This window comes from Octopus sinensis, linkage group LG4, assembly GCF_006345805.1.
Source record: "Octopus sinensis linkage group LG4, ASM634580v1, whole genome shotgun sequence".
Taxonomy (NCBI): Eukaryota; Metazoa; Mollusca; class Cephalopoda; order Octopoda; family Octopodidae; genus Octopus; species Octopus sinensis.
In genome coordinates this window covers 37,459,483-37,486,072 of record NC_043000.1, presented here as the reverse complement: position 1 = coordinate 37,486,072, position 26,590 = coordinate 37,459,483, and the positions used below count along the sequence as shown (strand labels likewise).

The following is a 26,590-nucleotide window of genomic DNA, read 5'->3' as shown; positions in this document are numbered from 1 at the left end:
CTTCCTCTTGTCATATAAAGAAGGTGATACAGATAGATGGAGTGAAGATGGAGTGCAAATGTATTGTTTTAACACTGTTGTCTAATTATTTAATATTTGTAGTCCTGATCACTCTTTATATGGATATAGAGTAACGATCATAAATATATGTATATGCATGAGTGTATATGTGTTTGTATGTGTTTGTGTGTGTGTATGTTTTACAAAAACTTTGATGCATTTATACATTATAAAGTATAATCTCTCCCTAACTAAAATTTATAGTTATAAGTTTGTTCGTTTATAAGTATCATCCATACATTAAAATGTTGAACATGACAAACCTTAATCTCTTCACTCATGTGCCGTACAGCATGTTCATCATAACTAAGTGTATCAATTCTACCAAATATATACACACATCTATGAAGATGCACATTCAGAAATTTATCCTGAGAAAACACTCACACTTACTATAAAATCATTGAGTCTATATCCATATGAGCAAACAGTTAACGATGTATTCAAACATATACACAACATTGAACATAAACTGGCATGTATACATAGAACATATGCCTGCAAGATATATAAAATCATGTTATTACTAGACAACAGTAACCTATTTCAATGGAAGATACTTTATTATTTTGTTTTTAATTTTTTTATATACTCACCAGGAACCGGCGTTGTGGAGAAAACCTACAAGTACAGCATCCTGTCATCCTCCTTCGCTCTAAAGATGCCAATGATGGATCAGGTGAAGGTGGAGGTGTCTCCGAAGGCTTATTAGGAGGTATACTAAAAGTCATATCCATCTCTGTAAATTCCCTGTCCTGAAAGATAGGAATAAAAGACTAACATCAGTAAAAAGAAATATCAGGCTTATCAGCATTCAAACAATGTCATACTTCACTATAGTATGTCAGTATCCCTTCCCCTTTTTATTAAACGTATAACAAGTGAGCCAGCATCTGGTTGCTTGATTTCCTAGAAATAACAATCAAATCCCCTTCACCCTACTCTCTAGAAATGGAAAAGGCACATTAATTAATGTAATTCTAGATATGCTGTGACTGAAAAATAAGATAGAGTGGTCAAGTCATGGATATTTTGGTCATAAATTTGGCTGTTTATTCAGGGTTGACCTTTGTTTAAATGACAACATGTTATGTATTATAATGCATTATATCTGTTTCTCTTCCTGTTTGGTACAGGGGAGAAATAGCAGTAAAAAACAGGGCAACAAACAAAAACATTTTGTGATGAAAAGAGAGCATGATTAACATCTAGAAGGTATTCATTTTAATTTATATGATAAACCTCATTAATGCCAATGTATCTGAAATTCAAATTATCTTAAACAACTATTGTCATATGATATTACTGAGTATGATGATGAGGATATGTATGTATGTATGTATGTATGTATGTATGTATGTATGTATGTATATATATATATATATATATATAATATATATATATATATTATATATATATATATACATATATATCATCATCATCATCATCGTTTAACATTTGCTTTCCATGCTAGCATGGGTTGGGCGGTTTTGACTGAGGGCTGGCGAACCAGATGTCTGCACCAGGCTCTCCAATCTTGATCTGGCAGAGTTTCTACAGCTGGATGCCCTTTCTAACACCAACCACTCCGAGAGTGTAGTGGGTGCTTTTTACGTGCCACCGGCATGGGGGCCAGTCAGGCGGTACTGGCAATATATATATATATATAATATAATATATAATATAATATATATATATATATATATATATATATATAATATATATATATATATATATATATATATATAATATATATATATATTTAATATATATATATATTATATATATATATATATTTTATATGTGAGGGCGCGTGGCTTAGTGGTTAGGGCATTCGGCTCATGATCATAAGGTTGTGAGTTCGATTCCCGGCGACGCGTTGTGTCCTTGAGCAAGACACTTTATTTCACGTTGCTCCAGTCCACTCAGCTGGCAAAAATGAGTTGTACTTGTATTTCAAAGGGTCAGCCTTGTCACTCTCTGTGTCACGCTGATTATCCCCGAGAACTACGTTAAGGGTACACGTGTCTGTGGAATGCTCAGCCATTTGCACGTTAATTTCACGAGCAAGTTGTTCCGTTGATCGTATCAGCTGGGACCCTCGTCGTCGTAACCGGCGGAGTCTTTTAAAAAAAAAAAAAAAATATAATATAATATAATATATATATATATATAATATAATATAATATAATATAATATATATATATATATATTTAATATATATATATATTTTATATGTGAGGGCGCGTGGCTTAGTGGTTAGGGCATTCGGCTCATGATCATAAGGTTGTGAGTTCGATTCCGGCGACGCGTTGTGTCCTTGAGCAAGACACTTTATTTCACGTTGCTCCAGTCCACTCAGCTGGCAAAAATGAGTTGTACTTGTATTTCAAAGGGTCAGCCTTGTCACTCTCTGTGTCACGCTGATTATCCCCGAGAACTACGTTAAGGGTACACGTGTCTGTGGAATGCTCAGCCATTTGCACGTTAATTTCACGAGCAAGCTGTTCCGTTGATCGTATCAGCTGGGACCCTCGTCGTCGTAACCGGCGGAGTCTTTTTTTTGATATTTTATATATATATATATATATATATATGTATATATATATATATATATATATATATATATATATATATATAGAATGTCACCAACAGTAAGCAACATGAAATATGAAAATAAATGATTTAAATACATAAATAACGAGAGAAAGAAAGTGGAAAACAAGACAAGTAACACAAAAAACGACCCTTCATCACTTGTCTGCTGTCTATCTTCTCCCCATTTCGAGCATTCAGCGACAATATGAGTTATCGAAGACAGTTGCTCCCATAAATACCAAAATAAAATTTGGGATTTATGGAGGGTCAAAATTGGGATGGTATGTGCTGTGCTCTCACTCAATAATAAAAATGATACTTGATAAATTCGAAAATGGTTTGTTAGAAGCAGCATACCTACACAATTGTGCCCCCCCCCCGCCATGGCTTTGTTTCCTTATAACTTCCAGAAAAATGGCCATTTTTGATGAAATTTTTCCCAGAAATCTTTCAGATAGTGTAAATTACGATTATATCAGAACTTTTGTTCAGCAAAAGCTTTTCTGAGAGTGAGGAGAGAAGTTTTGTAAAATTCACTGGAGTTGCCTTTATTTCCGCATAACTTTCCCAAGAATGGATATTTTTTGTGAAATTTTCTATAGATACCTTTCAGGTGGTGTTTATTATGATTATATCGGAATTTATTGTGAAAAAAAAAAAAAAAGAAAGAAAGAAATTGCTAGGCTCTCACACATACAAACTGACTCACATCAAAAAAAGTAACTTGAAATTTTGGTAAAAATTGTGATGTGTGTCAGTATTGGGGTGGGAGCCGATCATTTTCGGAAACTCCTGTTCTTCCCTTCGGAAAACATTTTTTCACAACAAATTCCGATATGATCAGAATCTACAACATCTGAAACATATTTTTTTAGGAAAATTGCATAAAAAAATATCAATTTTTCTGGAAGCTATGAGAAAACGAAGTCGTTTTGGGTTCACTTTTGTAGGTCTGCCATTAGAAGGTTAAAAAAAAAAAGCAGTTTGCTTACTTATTTCATGAGTGGTGAATTGGCAGGGTCACTACTATGTCGGAAAGAAATTCATATGTTATTTTTTCTGGCACTCGTATATCCTCAATGGATTTGTCAGTTTAAACTAATAAAATACTAAATTTCAACCAAAATTTAAAGATTTTAAAAGGACATCATGAACCGAAACGCGTTCATTTTTCTCGTCTTCTTCGCTGAGCAGACGACAATTATTCGCATTAATGCGCATGCGTTATATCATAAACGACAACGATATTGGAAAAGAGTCCTTTATTCCATTTTGCCATGGGGAGATAAAAACCGAGTTTTAACTATGTTTTAAGTAAAGTTATTTCCCTTGAAAATTGTATTTTTTTTGTAGTTAGAGAAATTGAAAAATATTTAATATTTTTGTAATTATATCCAGTATTTGTTGCAAATATAATTGATTGAAGATTGTTCATGTATGAAAAATTGTCGTAAATCAAGTGTTTTATTACAAATATCTCATGTTTATTTCATGAATATTGAGCTTTTAATGAGCAGTGGTTAAATAGATTATTAATTATGGCCCTTAATACATTGAAATCGTTTTATGTAAAATCTCTGTATGAAACTCTAAAATCATGACTTTTTCATCATTTTAACTACATTATCGAATTATGTCCTTGTATTTTTTTATTATTTTCTCAAAGTATAGTATGATTAAAAGGACATCTTGCTGCTATTTCTAGCATTATGTAGGACCAGGTTAAAGGCTTCCTGTATTTCTCCCATTGAAACCGTGCAACTTCACCGAACTCCACAAAACCGGATGATTTACTGCTGAAATAGTCTTATCTTTATGTTTGTATTCGAATGAAAAGAAGAAAGATGTTTATAATTTATGTAAGTACTTCAAAATTACTTTTAATTCTTCACTAATTAACATTAAATATTTATAATTAACCACTGAAGTGACCCTAATGCTATTGTTTTTCTTTTCACCATTTTCTGTTTAAACACGAATTAATTACTTTGTGTTTCTTTAATTAAAAACAAAAAAATAAATAATAAATAATAATAATAATTCATTGATTTTTCTTTTTTTAATGTTTCGAAATTGATATTTTGTTATTAAATATGCCAATAATTGAAAAAATAGTCTTCAAGATTAATGATAATTTTATCTTCAGAATCTGAAACCAAATTTATATATTGACATTTTGCGATGATGTTTTTTTTAATGATTAAAAAAGTGAAATATGCTTTTTATAGCTGAACCAATAACTGCAAAACAAAACAAAAACAAAAGTTTTACTAATGAGTATTCGTATTTTAAGCTGAAGAATTAATTAAAGAATATATTTTTATTTAGCTCTAGCAAATCGCAAAGAAGCTGACAGCCAAATGACTGGATCCCCATCTTCATAAATATCTTTATTGTTTAATCCTAATTTTCATTAAGTATAAAAACTTTTAGAGTTTAATTACTCTCTACTGATTTGAAATAATTTAACGTATATAATTTAATACGATATATTTGGACATGACTAGAAATAAATGAAAACTGACTGACATTAAAAGAGTTGCACAACATTCATTTTGTTGGAATAATTCTGTTGAAATAATATTCTGCTCTTATTTTTAATTAATTTTGAAAATAATGAAGAGTGTAGTAAAGTAACTTTATCATTATCAATCTGGTGATTGGAATATAGATTTAACATGCAAGTTTGTTGGGAGATTTCTATGCAAATCTTATTACAACAATAAAATCCTTGGAAACAGATTTTGAACCAGACATGGTCATGGCCATGTGGTAATTATTTTTTTAATAATTATTCTTAAATGACATTATGGTGATTGAGATAAACGGTAATGATTGTGAATATTTCTTCTCCAGAGAGACAGTCATCTTTGACTGTTTCTTCTTCCTATACAAAATTCCTTTATTGGTTTGAAACAACAGTGAAAAAGACAAATTACCAGGAAACAATGGTTCCTGAGTTCACCTGGAGGGAAAATGGCAAGGAATTGCTGAGGGCAACAAATGTAAAAGATTTTCAAGTTTTGGGGAAAAGAAATGTTTGAGAATGGTAATTGCCGTTGTCTGCAAGATAGAAGTACTAAAAGATGAAGGTAAAAAGCACCCAATTCCTTGAGGTAGCTGTTCCAAAACTTAGCCTTGCTTCTTAATCCTCATCACCACCATTAGACAAAAAGTGAAGCTCAAAGCATTTTCCATTTATTTTCTTTTATCTTTCAAGCTCTAAATACTTTTTAGTTCATTGGGACCTAAAAACGAAGAAATGTCAATATATTTACTGGGAAATATTGCAAAATTGAATAAGTAAATTTAGGTTGGCGGCAAATATCGGGGCCTGTACTTAATCCTGCAGCTTGCGAAAATAGCAGTCAAATCTTCCTCAATTCATACCCCAGTGTCTTAAGAAGAACCGAAAGGAGACATCAGATAATGCAGCTCTTTATAGGAATGTGTGTGTGTGTTCTTTTTCAGGGATTAGAAAAATTGAAGGACTGCTGCAATAATTGTGTGTACGTAAAATCATAATCAACTGATCCTCTTGTATTTTCTGTCCCCCCAAACCAGGAACTTTTCAGCATCCTCTCACATATACATACTTATATGGACACACACACACAAAAATTGTTGTCTATCTATCGATTTCTCCATTTTCTTTTTGTATACATAAATGATAATAGCGGCGGTAAAGAATAGGACACCAGCCGTTTTCGGCGCAACAAAAACCCTAATCCTAACCCTAATCGTAACCCTAAACTTCAACCCTAATACTAACCCTAAACCCTAACCCCAATCCTCAACCTAACCCGAACCCTAATCCTCACCCGAATCCTAACCCTAAACCTAACACTAATCCTAACCCTAATCCTAATCCTGGCCCTAAACCCTAACCGCAACCCTAAATACCAGGTGTACGTATTCTTTACCCATTTGCGTCGATGAGAAGCTAACATCTTTTTAGTATTTCACTGGAAAAAAAAACGTGGTAACCCTCGCAATATATTTGGGCAGACATCAGCGATAGGTGGCCCAAGCAAGTGGGAGTTTCTCCGTTTTGACGGGGATTTTTCAGATTTAGTTTTTTTTTTTCGCTGTGTCCTTGGGGATGATCTGGAGCAGCATTTTAGGAAAATGGAAATTTTCGAAAAATCCTCCCCCCTGCCTACCACTTCTCAAAAATTATAGGAGAAGCCTTTTCGTTAAAAAATAAAGATAGTTTTGGCTGTTATTTCTAGCATATCACTATTTTCTTCTCATTAATATAATAAACTTATATTATTTAAAAAAAATATTCTTGAAAATTTATGGTTTTTACCAATCCTAAACCTACATGTGTCTTATGATAAGAGTATATGAGACAAGGAAGTGATAAACCATTTCTGATTTCCATGTGTTTATATTGTTAAATGTCTTGAAAATAAAAACATGTCTTTCCTTGCGTCATTATTACCTCCGCCTTAAGGTGGTGAGCTGGCAGAACCGTTAGCATGTCGGGCGAAATGCTGAGCGGTATTTCGTCTGCCGCTACGTTCTGAGTTCAAATTCCGCCGAGGTCGACTTTACCTTTCATTCTTTCGGGGTCGATTAAATTAAGTACCAGTTACGCACTGGGGTCAATATAATCGACTTAATCCGTTTGTCTGTCCTTGTTTGTCCCCTCTGTGTTTAGCCCCTTGTGGGTAGTAAAGAAATAGGTATTTCGTCTGCCGCTACGTTCTGAGTTCAAATTCTGCCGAAGTCGACTTTGCCTTTCATCCGTTCGGGGTCGATAAATTAAGTACCAGTTGCGTACTAGGTTCGATCTAGTCGACTGGCCCTCCCCTTCCCAAAACTTCAGGCCTTGTGCCTAAAGTAGAAAAGATTATGACGTCCTACTAAACGAAGGTGGAGGTATTGTTTTCAGTCGTGTTTATTTGTCCGTGGATGAGATATCTCAAGGACCGCTGGATGGATTCGGATGAAACTTTCAGGGATGCTTGGCCTCGTGACTGCCAAGAACTGATTAGATTTTGGGATCGATCCGATTCTGGACAACAATTCTGGATTATTTTTTCGATTTTTTTCTAATTTGTTTTTTAAACTTAATTTTTGATAGCGACCAGGTTCATTTTTAGTATTCTCGTTTATGAGAGCAGTCGAGTTTATTTCAGATATTCTCATTTCAAAAACCATCTCCAGCTAATCGTTGAGAGGACGTTGGTGTTGCCATGGCGGAGGCTTGCACTATCTGGGTGCTCTTGTTATTATTATTTGCTGGCTTTCATTCGCCCTATATGATATCATTTGGACTAATAATTGTAGCTTTCTTTTCTTCTTGACTATTACTATATATAGTAATTATTAATTACCGAGATAATTTAATTAACGGTAACCCTCCCACTTAAACCTGTTTGGTTGAAATATTTGCTTTCTTGGTTTCATTATAGAAATTCGAGCAGACGACATTGTTGTTTAGCCCAAGGTCAAGCTTAACAGGATCAAAGACATTTCAACAATGACTAGCAGCTCTTTTTCTTTCTTTTTTTCTTTTTTATTTTTGATCAGGCTTAGTATACTTTGGCTACATTATTTAAAATGCAATTTTTTTAAAGATTGTAAAGCATGTTTTGAATGGATGTTTGGCTGCTACTTCTTGCAAATTGAGCGCTCACAAAGAAGAGCACGTCTGCTGTTGGCTGACAGTTATTAGCAGCCACAGTTCTTAATATTGACCAATTTTGACAACTATTCTGTTTTTAATAAAAAGAAAAAGAACATTTCAAAAATATTTAGAAAAATTGTAATTCTTTCTGTTCATATATTTCTATTTTTAATGTGGAATTCAATATTGTTTGTAAATTTGTAGTTTGAAATAACATTGATGAAAAATATGGAAAAACAAATTAATTGCAAAAAAAAATAAACCTGAAATTTTCATCTCTTAAATTTTAGTAATTCCAGTATTTTTATTACATGATTCAATCATATATTTTGCTATGTTACTATAAACCCACAAGTATTTATGTAAGAGTGGCAAATATGACAAGAATGTGTCGAACGTCTGAGAAATAGATTTCCAGGTTTTACACAGCCCTGTCTACTCACTCCCGAAGGTAGAACAGAAGAATAAGTAATTCGACTAAGCTAGAATAGAAAATTACAAAATACATAAGATATATATATATACATCAATATTAGCGGTTGGGAGGCAGTTGCCGGCAACCGTGGAGAACGGCGACGTACAGTAAAAGAGGGAATACAAAAGAGTGACAGAGAGAGGAGAAATGGAAAGAAAGGAAGAGACGTAAACAAGAGACTATGGCACTACAACCAGCCAGGAACAGTCTTCGCTACATTTGCGGTACCTGCCAGAGGGAGTGTTTGTCCAGGATAGGACTACACAGCCACAGCTGGAAATGTATCAGGACATGAAATATAAAAGCCGGACTAGACTACAAAAAAAACATGCGCAACTCCATTGTCTCCCGAGACAGAAAGGATGCCAATATATATATATATATGTTAAGGGCATTTCTACATATTATAAGGGACTCTTAAAGTGAAAACTACCTTGATAAATATACAGTGTACCAACAGCGAGGGATTTACGTATAGTAATGCCCTTAATATAATAAATGTATTTAAAAGGGAATAAATTAATTACATATTTTGTATAAATTTTCCCCTTAACAGGCGCGAGCGACCTTGAAATTACATACATGCATCCGTACGTGCATGCATGCACACAAACAGACACACACACACAAAGACACGTACATACATTTGAGACTCAACTTTGCCTTTCATCCTTTTGGACTCGGTGAATGAAATGCCAATCCAGAAAAGTGAATTGGCGGAACTGTAATAAACGTTGGACCGGGTGCCTTGAGCTAATTGCTCCGGCTCCCTCTGATCCGAGTTCAAATCCGGGTAGGGTTTACTTGAGGGCTAGACTTAATCTGTCACTCGGTTTAACATCACCATCTAGCAATTTGGATCCCTTAAGCGAAGTTCACTCTATTGCAAGTAATCGAGCCTGGCACCCAAATTTGAAGATACCTTCCTTCATTCTACCTGTCAGAGTCAAAGAAGCTGTAAAGTGACATGAGCACGGCCTGTTCACCTAAGAGAAAACCTGTTATTTCAGCTACCACTGGACTTAACATTCCTTTACAGCCAGGAAAGTTATTGTCAGTGATAAGAATAAATCACGCTGCTAATGTATTTGATATTTACTTAGTTCTTTTAACGTAAGTGCCTAAATAACGTAATTCCATAGTTTCTAACTCCAGATAGAAAAAAGGGGTTGTATTTGAATTGTTTAAACGCGTTATGTGGTGAAATGATTAATTCCGAATTTGGTTTATTATATTTTAAGTCTTCAGAACTCAAAACAGTTTTAAATTTGTGTAAAGATAAAGTACTAATCCGATCAACTGCCAGAAATAAACAAATGACTGCTTCATAAATATTCTTGATACTTTTAAATTGCAGAGAGTTGTCTCCCTTACATGCAAAGTGTTGGTTCTATATTTGACTCTGTGTTACTGTGAATGATTAATCAGGTTACAATAATTAAAATCCTGTAGATCAGGCCTTTTCCACCGCTGTTTCGTGTTTGCTGCACGGACTGGGGCGAGTCAGAAAATACCACGATATTTAGAAAGCTTCAGTGTTTATGCACCACTCCCACACCGGTGCATATGTGCATTTCTTATCAACGTAATACAGTGCACACTTCTCGGTAGACAGCTGACTAGGGAACTTCCTCGTTCATGTTAAATATGGTTTTATTCACACGTTAATGTCTCTATCTGGTCTCTGTTACTGTCCTATTGACTTTGTTTTGTTTTAAGTGTGGTGCAAGTTCTTTGGTAGCGTGTGTTATTGGGGCATATCGGATGGGTGTGTGTGTAATCATTAAAAAAAATTGAAAAAGCCATTGGTGTGTATTAATACAAATACATTTAGCGTGACATTCATTGTGTTGGGAATCGAAAAGAACTGGACGGAGGTAAAAAATACGTACCACCCATTTTCGGCGTAACAAAAACCCTAACCCTAACCCTATACCATGACCCCTAACCGTAACCCTAAACACCGGGTGTACATATTCTTTACTTTCGTCAAGAATCGATAATCGCTTGACTAAGCGAGGAATTAAACTATCAAATGCATATTTAGAAAAAAATTTGTTATATAAACTTTTTCAAATTGTTCGATACTTCGGTAATAAATAAAATGAATTTGCAAAATTTTAATTTGTGAGACAAGTGATTTATTGTAATAAATAAATAAATAAAGCGTGTAATTTATTCGAGAGATTTAGTTGGCATTGTACACAGATCTTTCTGATGGGTTACTGGGTAGATTTGAATCTATTAGACTAAATGTTTTAATATTAGTTACAAATTTTGGCACAAAGCTAGCTATTTCGAGGGAGAGATAAGTCGATCATATCTATCCCAGTTATCAACTGGTACTTATTTTCTCGACCCGGAAACGATGAAAGACAAAGCCGATCTGGGTAGAATTTGAGCTGAGAACGTGAAGACGAACGAAATGCCGCTATGCTCGGCGCCGTAACGATTCTGCCAGCTCGCCACGTCAACAGATATTCTAATATTAATGTATAATCATATATTCTAATTGAAGTCCACAAAACATTATTCTGATTCTACCAGTGTTAACATAATATGGAAGAATGAGCATCGCTTTCCTCGTGACTGAGCGTCGTGCGGGGGAGGGGGCTCAAGCACAACAACTACCCGACACCAAACAATTCACTCTCGTATTCTGAATGAACAGATCTCGAATTAGCCAGCCCTTATTACAGCTATGTTATTAATGATAGAGTGCTTTTTCGTTGGTATATCTAGCAGGTAGTTCCACAACAGAAAAGCCACTCCCGGATATGTCAAATTGTGGCCATTAAATTGCACGTCATTTTTGTTTAAAAATGAGGTTTGTTTCTCACTTAAAAATCACTTAAATTTCCAATTGAGATTTGTTTATCCAGTGAAATTTAAATTTAAATTTTTTTATATTACAGAGCGAATGTAACTCAAATTACAGTGCAACATATTTATTTTATTTATTCATTTATGCATTTTTTGTAATTATGGTTGATAAAGGCAATGAACTACATATTTCAAGTTTCAAACTGTAGAATGTCTAAATTTTTGTAAAAATCGTTTAAAATAGGCTTCAATATAAAGGGACGTCAATATTAAAGACTTTTTCTAAGAGTAGTGTCCCTTGTTTGTTGAACGTAGTAATCGTCAATTTAACTAAACCTAAGGTAAAAGCGAAATTTATTTTGTGATGCTCATGTTTTCACCGAACTGAGTTATGGTGCAGGGGGAATGGACTGGTTTCTATTGAAATTGAAACAGATTTCAAATTTCATCTTCGATGCTATTAGTAGAAGAGGCATGCTCAAAGTGCCATGCACGTGGTTGTGAGGAAAGCTTATTTCAGCTATAATCAATAAGACTCTATACGTCTAACATGCGTACAACACTACAGGATATAGTAAATTGGATATACTGCTGGTACCTTTGATATTGATCTCAATTTTGATGTGAGAAAATGTTGTAAGGTAATCCAGCATACAATAGCACATTGGCATCTATTGTATAACTGGTTTTATTTTATTCCCCTCATGGGATGACAGGTACAGCTGACGACAAACTTGCTCTTGAAAGTAGATGCTTATGGGACCTGCATTATACAGTAGTTAATTTTCCTGAATAAAACAACTTTCGATTGTGGTCGTTGCCAGTGCAAGTAGCAGGTGAAAAACACCGTTTGAGCATGGTCATTGCCAGAACCGCCTGACTGGCCCTCATGCTGGTAGCACGTAAAAGCACCCACTACGCTCTCGGAGTGGTTGGCGTTAGGAAGGGCATCTAGCTGTAGAAACTTTGCCTGATCAGATTGAGTCTGGTGCAGCCTTCTGGCTCACCAGTCCTCAGTCAAACCGTCCAACCCATGCCAGCATGGAAAGCGGATGATGATGAATTAATTTTTAAAATATGCTAGAATTGTTTGCAAATTAACATGAACCTTGTACAAGATGTTAAGTAAAAGTAACGATCGTTGAAAATATCCTTATTTAATGAATACATGAGTAGCAGCTTATTGATAGATGTTGTTGATATTCATAAGGAATATAGCATGAGAAATATTGTAAATATCTTTGTTGGGATTTGGAATATGTTGAAATATAGCATAGATGTCTATGTTAGTATAGTGAGAAATATACAGTGCATATTTAGGCCACCAAGTCGGGAAATAGGGTCAGTTAACCATTTTGATACCAACTACCTGAGACCAGTTCTCTGAGAAAACTTCCATGTTTTAAAGTGGTCAAAATTAAAATCTTCCATCAAAATTTTATGATTTAAGCCTAATAATGACAAAGTTTTGTTTTTTTTTTACTAAAATCTTCATTATTTTCAAAACTAATTGAAGTGAGGGTAGTATATTTCTTTAAAAATATGGTTACAAAAGGGTTAAATCAACTTCAAGGCATTAAAGGATTTATTTTATAATCTCCTCAATGAATGATAGGTGAACTGAACTCTACTAAGCTGTGAAATGAAAACTTAATAGATCTAAATATCACCCATCATGAAATCTGGTATCCTATTCTGTATGCCAGTTCATCAGGCTTCTGTTATAATATATTAAAGTATTGTAGATATATGATGTGTGTGTGTGTGTGTGTGTGTATTGAGTTTTGTTTATATTGAGCAATATATTCGTTTAAAAGCACAATATGAGAGAAAGTGGGTGGAAGGAAAGATTTTGCAAAGAGACATAATGAATATATATATACTTGTCTGAAACAGAATAACATTAGCGGAAACAACAACAATTTAGAGTTTTCAAAAATACTCAAACAGGAAGTGGATAAGGGAAATGCTGGAGTCATGTAATTTCTAGAAGCGAAGTGCTACAAGAACTTGGAATTAGTAATACTCTAAATATAGGATTGGTAAGCCAGGAACATTGAAGGAAAATTGACTGTTTCAACAGCATAAATTTGAATGAAGTGTCAGTGCCAAGGCTCTTACTGCAATCGTGTATGCTTTTCTCACCGGTTTGTGTTCAGCAGGCTCTTCACTTGTATAGTTGTAATAGTTCCATGTTAAGACACGTTCTATTGACTGCATTTCTTGTTCCATACTTGATGGTAAGCGTGTAGTAGAATTCAACCCCTAAAGAATATAGCACACTAAGTAGACACATTGAAATCTTAAACTTATATTTAAAAAATATAGGATCAAGTGGGTGAAACTAATAGCAGATTGATATCTTATAACCCTAGAGGGTACCTCAGTAATGTATAAAGGGGATAAATGTTTAGTAATCATTTATTTTTGGTAGTTCAAATTCAGCCATGTAATGATGGAAATAATTCTCTCACTGTATATATTGAAATTTCATTGAAATGCAAAGGATTATGTGTTTAAATTGAAAACAACCCTAATTTCAGTTTGATGCAGTTGTTTCAAATATACTAGTTCTGAGTAAAAATGTTTGTGATGTAAAATGAATATGTTAAATATTTATATAACTAATTATGGAAAATGGAGAAGACTACAGTGGGGTGAGGGGTAATGAAAACAGAAAGTTGTAGTAAATATGAGAATAAAAACAATAGAATTAAAATTGAGATTGAATTTTTGGTTAGTTCAGAATATAAAAAAATCATGGACATTATGATTTAAAAATGGTGTTTGGCAACAGTTTTTAAATATATAGGTTGAAAGAGTACTTCCATTTTAATGTACATAATGGTTATTTCCCTTGTGAGATAATGATAAGCAATGATGTCTCCTTTGATACCATTTCATTATTTTCTTTTAAACTCTCAGAGTGTGTGAATATAAATGTATGAATTTATTACTGTGTATACAGAGATACACATGCATTTAAATGTAATTTTAGTTTTTGCTCTTCTGGCATGTGTATATGGGTCAGAATAGTTTATGTATGGCTCATCTCCAGCTCTAATCTATTGGCATGAAACTTTCCAGTCCATTGTGGGTTTTACTTTCAAGTAAAGGATTTTTATGTTTGTGGTAAATACTATTGCTTACTTTAAGTATTTAATTTCTTTTTTTTCCCCCTACTCTGCCTCTTACAGTTATATAGCCAAATACCCTGACTAATGCCAACAATACACCAATTATAGATTGGAGAGTATAACTTCCGATTACTCAGTAATACACATTTTTGTGTTTTTATGTGTGTGCTTGTGTGTGTATGTATATATATCTATATGTATGTGTGTATGTTTATTCACAAAGCTAAGTCGTGTTTACCAGTATTGGCTATATGAAATCTTTACAGATGCATGAGCATAAGAATACGCATGCATATATCCCAATTAGTGACTTGTTTTCGATTGTTAAACATTTTTCTGTATATAATGTCTATAATTCCATTTCCTTTGATTTTAATGTAAAATAAATATTTCTCCTCAGGAAAAATTTCATCTCATAGGGCAAAGAGAAATGAGATGATATTTACAGAACTGAAGTATCTAAAAGTTAATTTATTTTTGCTATTTTGCATTGTTGTTATTTTAGCAAGTATAATATTAAAAAGAAATACATATTGTTTTTCTCATTTTATCCATTACTCGCATAATTTTGTTTGGTGTTCACAATCCGAATTTCTTAACTTGGAGTCTTTCAACATTTTGTAAGTTATTTATTCGTCTATTTACTTTCATTTGTACAAATTTTTCTGTTGGTATCTTCTGATAGTTTTTTTATACAGGTAATTGTGCCATATTTCATAGTTATGTTGATAACCATAATCACCTATGATATGCATTTAACCAATTAAATAATGCATTCATTCAAAAATTATATGGTTCAAAATGTAATATATGACCCCATTTTTAAAACCCCATTTGAAAGAAATTTCAAGGTTTTGTGGTTAGTTGACAAGTAAGAATGTGAGGTTCAATCATGAGATTAGTGAAAATGTGCTCAGGTAATACTGAAAATTATTTAACGTATGACTGAGTTAAAGTGAAAGAAGGAAGGTTTAACAAAGCTTTGCTCAAATTAAATTCAGTTTAACGATGTTGAGAAATGTATGTGCATTAAAGCAGAATATGAACAGTTGAAACTACACTACAGTGCAAATTCATATCAAACCAGCATGGAAATACACTAAACTAATGGTGACAGTATTGAAAAATTTTGCCTGTGTACAATGCCAAATTTTTTGAGGGAAATCTATTTGGGCATCAGTGAGAATAACACTGAAAGTATAGTGACAAATCAAATAATGTTAGGCATTTGGTCACGTGATCTTTAATTTCTGCTAACACACTATTATTGATATCAGTGACATTGATAATGTCAATCTTCAGTCTCTTTATATAAATCCAAACATAAATTAAAATTAAAATGTTTTCAGCACTATTATTTGATATCCTAAAATGTCACCTCAGAAACAAACTACACGTTGGTAAACTGAAATATTCCTAAAGAAAAGAATACAGTGAATTTTTAATGTAAAAATTTCATTTTAGAAAATATTTTCTATTGTTCATTTGATATGTAATGTAGAGGAGCACTTTATGGCTTTACTTTTTGCCTAGAATGTACTGTAAAAGACAGATGAACAAACTCTAATAGATGACATTCACCAGGTTGAGGATAAAGAAAATTGTTAGGCACTGCAGTTTGACCTGTGTTGGACAATAGATTACTGTTGATATCTACATCCTCTGCAGGAGCCCATGGGTGGATGTGAAATTTGCTCTGCAAGCCAATAAAATGCATCTCGGTTATAACACTGAGCTCAGTCTCACATAATATTGATTTACAGCTAAGAGAAACAAGCCAGAAATAGTTGAATGTTTCTTATCAAGAATATGGTTTAGTACTAGTGACAGGATAGGAGCCATCGATCTTTCAGATCCTAATGACTCAGCAGCCAGTTGTAACTCTAAGACTACTTGACATCTTTAGTGAAGAATTTAAAGCAGAATATAATCCTTGACTTGAAATAAAATATAAATCTAATAATTATAATGATTTACTGACAACCTGTCAGTGTTGATTTTGGATTTTATATTTCTATGTTTAAATTCTAGTAAGTTTAACTCGGCTTTTAATCCATCCAGAGTTGATGAAATAAATACTTGTGATTTACTGGACGCAAGTGAACTAGCACTTGTTTTATTGTATTATAGAATAGTGAATGGATTCTGCATTGGTTTTTGACAGTTATTCCAATTGTTTGATCAACAGAATTACATATTCAATGAATTACAGTGTCTGCAGACTAATATTTCACAGGCTTATATACCCTTAATGTATTCTTAAGGCAGAATCATCATGCAGTGTGACAAAGATGTCTCATGTATGTAAATCACTACCTTATTATTATTATTATTATTATTATTATGGTCGTGAGCTGGCAGAATTGTTAGCATGCCCAGCAAAATGCTTTGAGTCATTATGTTCTGAATTCAAATTCAGCTGAGATTGACATTATAGATCAGCTTCCTCCTCGAAATTTCAAGCCTTGTACCTTGAGTGAGAAAGATTATTATTGCTGTTGTTATCGTTTTTAAGGTGGTAAACTAGCAAAATTATTAACATATCGGATAAAATGTTTAGCAGCATTTCTTCCACCTATTTACTTTCTGAGTTCATATCCCACTGAGGTCAAATTTGCCTTTCATCCTTTTACAATTGATAAAATACTAGTCAAGTACTGGGGTTGATGTAAATAACTTATACCATCCACCTAAAATTGCTGGCCTTGTGCCAAAATTTGAAACCATTATTACCTTCGCCTTAGCGAAGGCGGATGTATTGTTTTCAGTCATGTTTGTTTGTTTGTCCATGAATATGATATCTCAAGAACCGCTGGATGGATTTGGATGAAACTTTCGAGGATGTTTGGCCTTGTGACTGGCACAAACTGATTAGATTTTGGGATTGATCTGGTACCAGACAAGGATTCTGGATTATTTTTATTTTTCTGTTTTTTTTTTTTTTACTTAAATTTTGACAGCAATCAGGTTCATTTTTAGTATTTATGTTTGTGAGAGCAGTCAAGTTTATTTCAGATATTCTCATTTTAAAAATCATCTCTGGCTAATTGTTGAGAGGATGTTGGTGTTGCCCCTGGCGGAGGTTTGCGCTCTCTGAATGCTCTTGTTATTATTATTATTGGAAGAGTCATTATAGTTTTGGACAAATGTTTTCACTCTATTACTAATAGCATGTTAAACATGTGCTGGTGCATGGTCTTATGGTTAAGTTATTGGGCTTTCAATCATAATGTTTTGGGTGGCATGTTTTGACCATGAGCAAGGCACTTCATTTCACATTCTTCCAATCTATTCAACTGAACATGAGCACCAGACAAGTGCTGGTGTAGATTTCTCTCCCCTTCTAGCTGTCACATCCAGAATGTGCCACTGGATGAAAGGGTATGAGAAGAGGGTGTCTGTGTTTGCTTGTGACTACATAGGTATCTGAAATAATCAACAAAGGGAACCTGTCATGGGGTCCTGTTTTCGATCATGTTTGGATGGTGATAATGATTGTACATGTAGCCAAGCATACTTATTTGTTGGTGATGGCCGGCTCTTTAATATATTTCACTTGTTTCAGTCATTAGACTGCGACCATGCTGGGGCACTATCTTGATGAATTTTAGTCAAATGAATCAACCCCTATATTTTTTTTATCTTTTTAAAATCTGGTACTTCTTCAATTGATTTTTTTTGCCTTACAGCTAAGTTTTGGGAATGTAAACACACCAGCACCAATTGTTAAGTGATGGCAGAGGGCAAACACAAACAGAAAGACACATACACACACACACGTGTATATATATATGTAGATGACAGGCTTCTTTCAGTTTCCGTCTAACAAATCCACTCATGAGTCTTTGGTTGGCCCAAGGTTATAGTAGAAGACACTTGCCCAATGTGCCATGCAGTAGGATTGAAGCCAGAACCATGTGGTTGTGAAGCAAACTTCTTACCACACTGCCCCACTCCTGTTAGTAGTATTTATCATACTTCATGGTGTTTAATGTCCACTTTTGATTTGAAGAAATGATTTCTTGCAAAATACAAATGTCAAAGATATTAGAAATAATGGTCTAAAATTTTATAGCAACTCTTAAAAGGATTGATGTCACCACAAAGTAAGAAAATTATCTTGTATCCATGTATAGTGCATAGGGCAGTTTATAAAACCAATTATTAATATCAAAAAGTCTGCATTATATGTCATCAAATACAGTAATTATATTTCAGGGTTGTCTCACTTTCATTTGTAAAATAAAATTCTCATCATTAAATGTGTAATTCTAATTGAAATTTCTTGGCTTACTGCATCAAGTAAGTTAGTAACCTTCTTATAATTTGTCTTTCATGCAGCCAGCATCCCAAGATATTTCCCCCCAATCATTCTTTTAAGATACAATGCCAATCTGTGATGATTAACAATAAAAAAAAAATAATAATTTCAAATTCTCTTGTAATCTAAGATCTGCAGTAATTAGGCAATGTCTTGCTGGGGAATTCTCATAAGACTGAAACACAACTAGGGTTATCATTGTCTGTTGAAGACCAGACTCACTCTCCACTGCATTCCATATCTAATTAATGTTAATATTAATTTCAGGGTTAAGGTGGCAAGCTGGCTGAATAGTTAGCACTCTGGACCAAGTGCTTTGTGGCATCTCATCTGTTTTACATTCTGAGTTCAAATTTCATAGGGTCAACTTGCTTTTTTCATCCTTCTGGAGGTCAATAAAATAGGTACCAGTTATACATTGGGTTTGATGTAATCAACTTAGTCTCTTCTTCAAACCAGCTGACATCATCAACATCATCATCGTTTAACGTCTGTTTTCCATGCTGGCAGTTTGACTGGGGACTGGCAAGCCAGACGGCTGCACCAGGCCCCACTCTGATCTGGCAATGTTTGTACAGCTTCGTAATGCCAACTACTCTGAAAGTGTATTGGGTGCTTTTTATGTGCCACTGGCATGTGAACCAGTCTGGCAGCACTGGCATTGGCCATGTTCAGATGGTGCTTTTTACATGCTACTGGCAAGGGGAGCCAGTCAGGTGGCACTGGCAACGACCCACACATGAATGGTACTTATTGCATGCCACCAGCATGGGAGCCAGTCAAGCAGCACTGGCATCTGCCACAATTACAATTTCCATCTGATTGTGATTTCATTTGATTTGATTCAAATCAAAATCAAATGGACCTTGTGCCAAAATTTGAAACCGATATTAATTTCACAGTTGTCTTCTCTTTTTGACTAAATTAAATAATTTATTTAGGTAATAATTGCTCTCTTGATTAAGGTATAATTTTAATTAAAATATCTTGGTTTACTACATGAAACATTCTAGTGCTCTCTTTACTTCTGAGTCTCCATCCAGCAGGCATGCCTTGGTAGTTTTTAAAAGTCTTTCTAGTTACTCTAAAAACTTTCAACCATTCATTCTCTCTATCTATCACTTACACCACTATTACTAATCATAATTTAGTTATGTCAGTGAAAATATTCTATTGATAAATTTATTGATCCTAAGTTTTTTCATTAGTTTATTCATAAAAAATTAAGGTGTGTACTTATACATCTTTATGACATATGATTTTTAAATGGTTAAAATTTACAAATAACAAAATTTGAAAAGAACTTTAGTAAATAGTCAATTATTATAAACTGACACAATGGCAATGAAGATGTTAGTGATAATCATCACACACATGCACACGCACGCACACACACACACACACACACACACACACACACACACACACACACACTGGGTGTTCTGAGTGTTTATGAGTAAACTTTAGTAGGCTGTAAATGAAAGACGACTTAACATAATTTTTGTTTTGTGTTATGTAGCAAATTTTTATTTTTTCATTTAATTTTTTGCATTGATACACCTGGGTGTATCAATAGCATCAGTATGCCAAATTCCAGTCTTATATAGATGAAAAAGTGTATTGTGTTTGTGACTTTAGTTGGGGATTGCCACCTTCTTGAACATAGCTGGATTCTTTGAGTTAATGGTCAGGAAAAAGCTTGAGGCCTCAGGCCAGAACATGCCATCTGTGACCAAGAGAAAGAAACCTATTCAGTGGTCAGATGTCAAGATGGTTGAGTTTATCCAGCATGTGCAGAACATCATCAACAACTATACCAGCATATCAATGCAAACTATTGCAAAGCAGATATGTGGTGTGTGAGGATGTCTTACATGACGACAAGTGGGCAGTTCATGTCCAGCAAAACTCTGGAGATCTGTGTGATAAGTTATCTCTTAGCACTCATGATTTGACTACTGGACTGTTATATCTGTGGTATTATTGAGTAAGGGAACCAGCCAGGAGTGGCATGGGGAGAGGTGAGCTATCCTGGCATAGTCATTTCAATCACTGCATCAAAGCTGTCATAAGGACTGAGGTTGGTTTTGTTGATTGGTCACTTTCTTTGTGTATCTAGTTGAAGATGTATGCTGTTTTTCTAGGAGAATGTTGGTTTGTTTTTGTTTCTCCTTTTGTTTTGTTTAGTTTCCAGTTACCTAGCACACCCTGTATATATAAAGAGAGAGAGCATGTGTGTGTGTGAGTGAGTACATACAAATGCTAGTATTTCGTCTGTAATTATCTTGAGGTAAAATTGCTTTCTCTGTATTCGTACTTGAAAAGCATTATATGCCAGTTGGGATGGATTGTTTAAGTATTAAATATTCATTGCATTATTGATATAGTGCTGTAGTCATGTTTAAATAGAGGGTTTTTTTTTTCTCCTTTCTATCATATATTTTCTATTTTCATTTCATTTATTTGTTTATTGGTTTTCAACTGTAGCTATTTGCATAAGATAACTCACCTGGAATATAGCCATTTGGAAATGATTAGAAATGGTAAAATCATCTGAACCCCTGGTGGAGAAACCCTGAATTGATAGACAGGTACATCAAGGAACACAGTGAAGAGAGATAAGGGCTTACAACTGCTTGTCAACTCTAAATTTTCAAACTGAATTAAATCCAAATATAATCTAAAGCTTTTAGAAACAGAAAGTAAATAATCTCATAATCTTTGAGGATTAAAAAAAAACAATTAATTTTAATTATTTGGCTGATTGCATTTTTTGCTTTTTATTCTATTATTTTATTTTCATTCTATAGATTTGAAATGAAATATAGTTACATTCTTTTAAACGGAAGTTTCTTAAATACGTAATTTAACCTTTCTCATTGATTAAACATTGATGTAGTCCCATTTGTAAGTGTGTACTCAAGTGCTTGTATGTGTTTGTGTGTGGGAGAGAGAGAGAGAGAGGAAAGAGATATAGAGAGAGGCAGGGGATTTTTGTTTGTGCAATTACATTAAATTCTTGAAGATTAAACTTGGTTTGAATGGAGAATATCTGTATATGATCAGTGTGCATTCAAATACAAAGGATATGAGAGATAATTAAGAGTACTGAGTACTCTCTTTTAATTCTCTTTCATATATTCTTTGTATTTGTGTTCTAACTGATTTTATAAAGTAGTCTTTGGTTACACTAGCTGCTCCACTTCAGTAATAGACACACACACACACGTGTGTGTTAATATTTGCACATACGTGTTTCTGTATTCATATGTATTCAAGGGAACTGGTATAGCAATGCCTTATTAAATACGAAGGTTGGGGGTTAATGTAATTGTGGTGAAATAGTATCATTGACCGGCAAAGACTATAATGAGAAGCAGCATATATTGTTTGGTGTGGAGTGCAAGTATCGAAGAAGCGAGGAGGCTGATGTGTGTAGTGATGAGAATGTGGAGAGACAAATTTAAAGAGCAGAGCTTGTTACATTAAAAAAATCAGAAGTAATACAGTTTGAAAGGAAGGCAGGGATAGAATATTCTCAGTAATAGATAATCTTCTGAATTCAGTTCTAGATACATTATTTACTTTTGATGGATATTTGTCCTCATCTTGTTTGTTGTTAACACATTTTGACTGATATACCCCACAGCCTTCATCAGGTGTCTTGGGGAAATTTTGAACCTGGGTTCTCATTCCTAAGGTATTTTTCAATTTTATTATTATTATTCAGGTCACTGCTTGGAATCGAACTTGGAATCTTGGGGTTAGTAGCCCGGGCATATGGCTTAGTGGCTAAGAGCGCAGGCTACTAACCCCAAGATTCCGAGTTCGATTCCAAGCAGTGACCTGAATAATAATAATAATAACATCGAAAAAATACCTTAGGAATGAGAATCCAGGTTCAAAATTTCTCCAAGACACCTGATGAAGGCTGGAGGGTATATCAGCCGAAATGTTGTGTTAACAACAAACAAGATGAGGACAAATATCCATCAAATGTAAATAATGTACATAATTCCTCATCTCTTAAATATAAAACTCTATTATCAGTCCTAGATGTCTGAAGTTAAAAGAAATGATCATTCACATCTATGATAAGAGCATTTCATATTGAAGTATATTTGGGCTATGTTGTGAGCTGACACAGTTACTTGAAGCAAGAACATTTTCTCATATTCTGATGAGAAAGCTATGACTCCTGAATGTAATTTTTTCTGAAAATTAGTATTTCAAAAGATGGCGATGGTCGTTCTAGCACAGTTGGGATAGAGTTGTTGTATGTCAAACAGAATATATGTTAACTTATGTGACATAAACAGAGATTTTACACTTGAATCATGGTTTTGATTAGTCAGCCCATTCATTGGTTAATGGTTGTATGTCTGTAGGCTGATAAGGAATTGTGTGTGTGTATGTGTGTGTAAATGTATATGTATATATATATATATATATATATATGTGTGTGTGTATATATATATATATATATATATGACTCTACTAACTTCCAACATAATGTTGTATTGAGTTCTTTTATGTTTTTGTACCACAAAATAAAATATATGTGTATGCATATATATTATATTTACATATACACACATATTTATATGTACATATATGTATGTACATACATGCACATGTATATACATATACACACAGACACACACACCTGCACACCCACATAAAGTGCATGTGTTTGTGTTGTACAAGATGTGGGGACTAATGCATATCTTATTAAAAAAGACAGTTTTGCACTATTTTTAGACATTTTATATTTAGTTTCCTATATTCTGTTGTGAGTTCTTAAACTTATTGCTTTGTGTTTTCTATTAGTATATTTCTAAGTTTATATTGATGTTTTGAGGCATTGTGAATTTATTATCAATGTATATACATATAAGAACATGGCATATGTACTTATCTGTCACAACCATCCACCAGTATATTTATAACTGGTCAGGAGCTCATTGTACATTGAATTATGTATATATTTTTTTAAACATATTTGTTGTTTTTATAGATTGAATAAGAGATAACTAGAGCATGCAGCATGAACTTTACAATAAATATTTCTTTCATTGATCTCTTATTCAAATACATGCATATACGCTACACATGCACACACATACACAACATACACACACATGCACACAATCATACACACACTCTTGTGTATATAAATGAAGTTTATGTTTACATTTATTTGTTTGTTAAGCTTTTATATATTCTTTTGTAGACGTTTATCTTCCATATCAGAGTGTCAGGCTCCAAGATTTATCTCTTCACATCAATACTCTTCTTCTCCGTGTGGTTAATGTCCTAGACATTAGGGTCATATTTCAATACGGCTTTGTAACGAAGTGTATGCATTGTCTCAGCGAGCATGATGCAAATAATAGCTTAACATAAAGTATGGCCTATAGCTGATGTCCACTTCATATGTAGCACACCTGTCCAGTTGATGGCCAATGACAAATAAAGATGTGCCTAAGCAACACCTTCATTTTGAGGGTTTCCATAGTTAGAATTTATTCACTCATGGCCAGGCCAAGAACTGATTGCAGCTAGTCATCTCTTGTACTTGCGGAAATTATTAAAAATAACATTAGTCATTCAGCTATTGTCCTTTTTCCTCCTCACTGCATAATTAGAATGTATGTTAGCAACAGAGGATGGTCAAAGTGCAAGCTTGGCTTCATAGTTCAGAAGTTCACTTCCCAATTATGTGGTTTCAGATTCTATCACACTGGGAAACACATTGTGCAAGTGTTTGCTTCTAAAGAACCCAGCTGCCTTAGGCTTTGTGAAAGGATATGGAAAGTGGAAACTTAAAGAAGCCTATCGTACATCTGTGTGTGAGGATATGTTTGTGCTTCCTGGTCCTGACATTACACGATACTTGTAAACAAGTGTCACCATCATACAAAGACATCAAAACAGTCCTTCATTAGCAATCTTCTTTGAAGCATATCCAATCTTGAGGAAGTATTATGTTGCTTGAAAACTGATAAAGGTTCGCAACAAAAAGGATATCTGACTGTAGAAAATCTACAACAAATTCCATGTGACCCATGCATTGGAAAATGGATCTTTTGGATCTTCAATATATATCTGTCTATTTGTCTGTCTGTTCGTCTATCTGTCTGTCCATCCGTATGTATGCATATATATATCTATAGGTATATATTATGAAATTGGAGCGTTAAGCAGTGACATGCATAAATGCAATGTTATTACCAGTTCAAATATGCTTGTGGAATGTTTGGACTGATAAACAAGCCATTCATTAAGATTTGTTATGGAGAAAATGTCTTGCTGTTGACAATGGTGTAAATACATGTAGATCAGTTTGCAGCATCCCCTTTCCAGACTGTGAGATGCAGTATTTCAGAGTAGTTATCTCCTCTTCAGTCACAGACACTGGGCAGATGGTGTGGCACACTAATGAGAGTGATTCTCTTATACTATTTCATTCATTGTACATTGACTGATAACACTACACAGCAGCTCACCATAAGTAAATTACAAAGTAGCAGCAATAAGCAGTAATATGTAGTGCTGTCAGTCATCGTACAATGACTGAAATAGTATCAGAGAATAACTCTCTTTCATCAGTTCGCATCACCCTTTGTGCAGTGTCTGTGACTGAAGAGGAGATAACTACTCCAAAATGTTGCATCTAACAGTCTGGAAAGTGGCTACTGCAAACTGATCTACGTGTATTTACACCATTGTCAACAGCGAGAAAGTTTCTCCATGACAAAACACAGTGACTGGCTTGTTTATCAGTCCAGACATTCCACAAGCATATTTCAACTGATGTGTGTGTGTGTATATATATATATATATATATATAGATGTAAGTGTAAGTATGGTCGAATAGCTAAACAAGTTTACTTCAGAACCACATGCATGGCACCTTGAGCAAGCATCTTCTACCATAGTTTCAGGCTAACCAATACTTTGTAAGTTAAATTTGATAAATAGAAAATGAATGAAAGTGTATTGTATTTATGTGTGTGTTTGTGTCAGAGAGAGAGAGAGAGAGAGAGAGAGAGAGAGAGAGATTCTAGGTGTCTATACATTGTCATTGACATTTTTATGTCTCATAGCTCAATAGTTTTCATTGTTGTTGAAGACCAGTACAAGAAAAAATATCTGCCTTGAAAAACAAAGGAAAGATAGTATCAAACCTCAGTATCTCTCTTCCAAACCGTGCCAGTATGGAAAAAGGAGACATAGAAATGATGAGGATAACATAGTTCATGTGTGTGTATACGTGAATGTAAATCTATGATGTATGTATGCATGCATATTTATGTGTGTATATACATACACACATACACACACAAGTAATATATATATATGTGTGTATATACATATATACAAATATATATATAATTCGTATGCATAGCAAAGGGCTGTATGTATGATTTCATGTTTCTTTTCCATGCGGCTTTTTTCCAATGATCATTTATGCTCTCAGACAAAGCAAGTTTCTATAGGTTGATGTAATTAAAACTTCATTGTGCAGTAGTTTG

The 26,590-nt window shown here is 34.0% G+C and overlaps 1 protein-coding gene across 1 annotated transcript in view; it reads right to left on the bottom strand.

The window, feature by feature from the left end:
- Nucleotides 1-26,590, bottom strand: part of LOC115210428 (potassium voltage-gated channel subfamily D member 1) — a 117,071-nt gene that overhangs the window by 69,267 nt on the left and 21,214 nt on the right. Inside the window, exons 5-7 of the mRNA XM_036502621.1 lie at nt 21,562-21,627; nt 13,740-13,859; nt 657-815 (exon numbers count right to left, since the gene is read on the bottom strand). Of these exons, the coding sequence (XP_036358514.1) occupies nt 657-815; nt 13,740-13,859; nt 21,562-21,627 (345 nt within the window). The remainder of the gene's footprint in view (nt 1-656; nt 816-13,739; nt 13,860-21,561; nt 21,628-26,590) is intronic.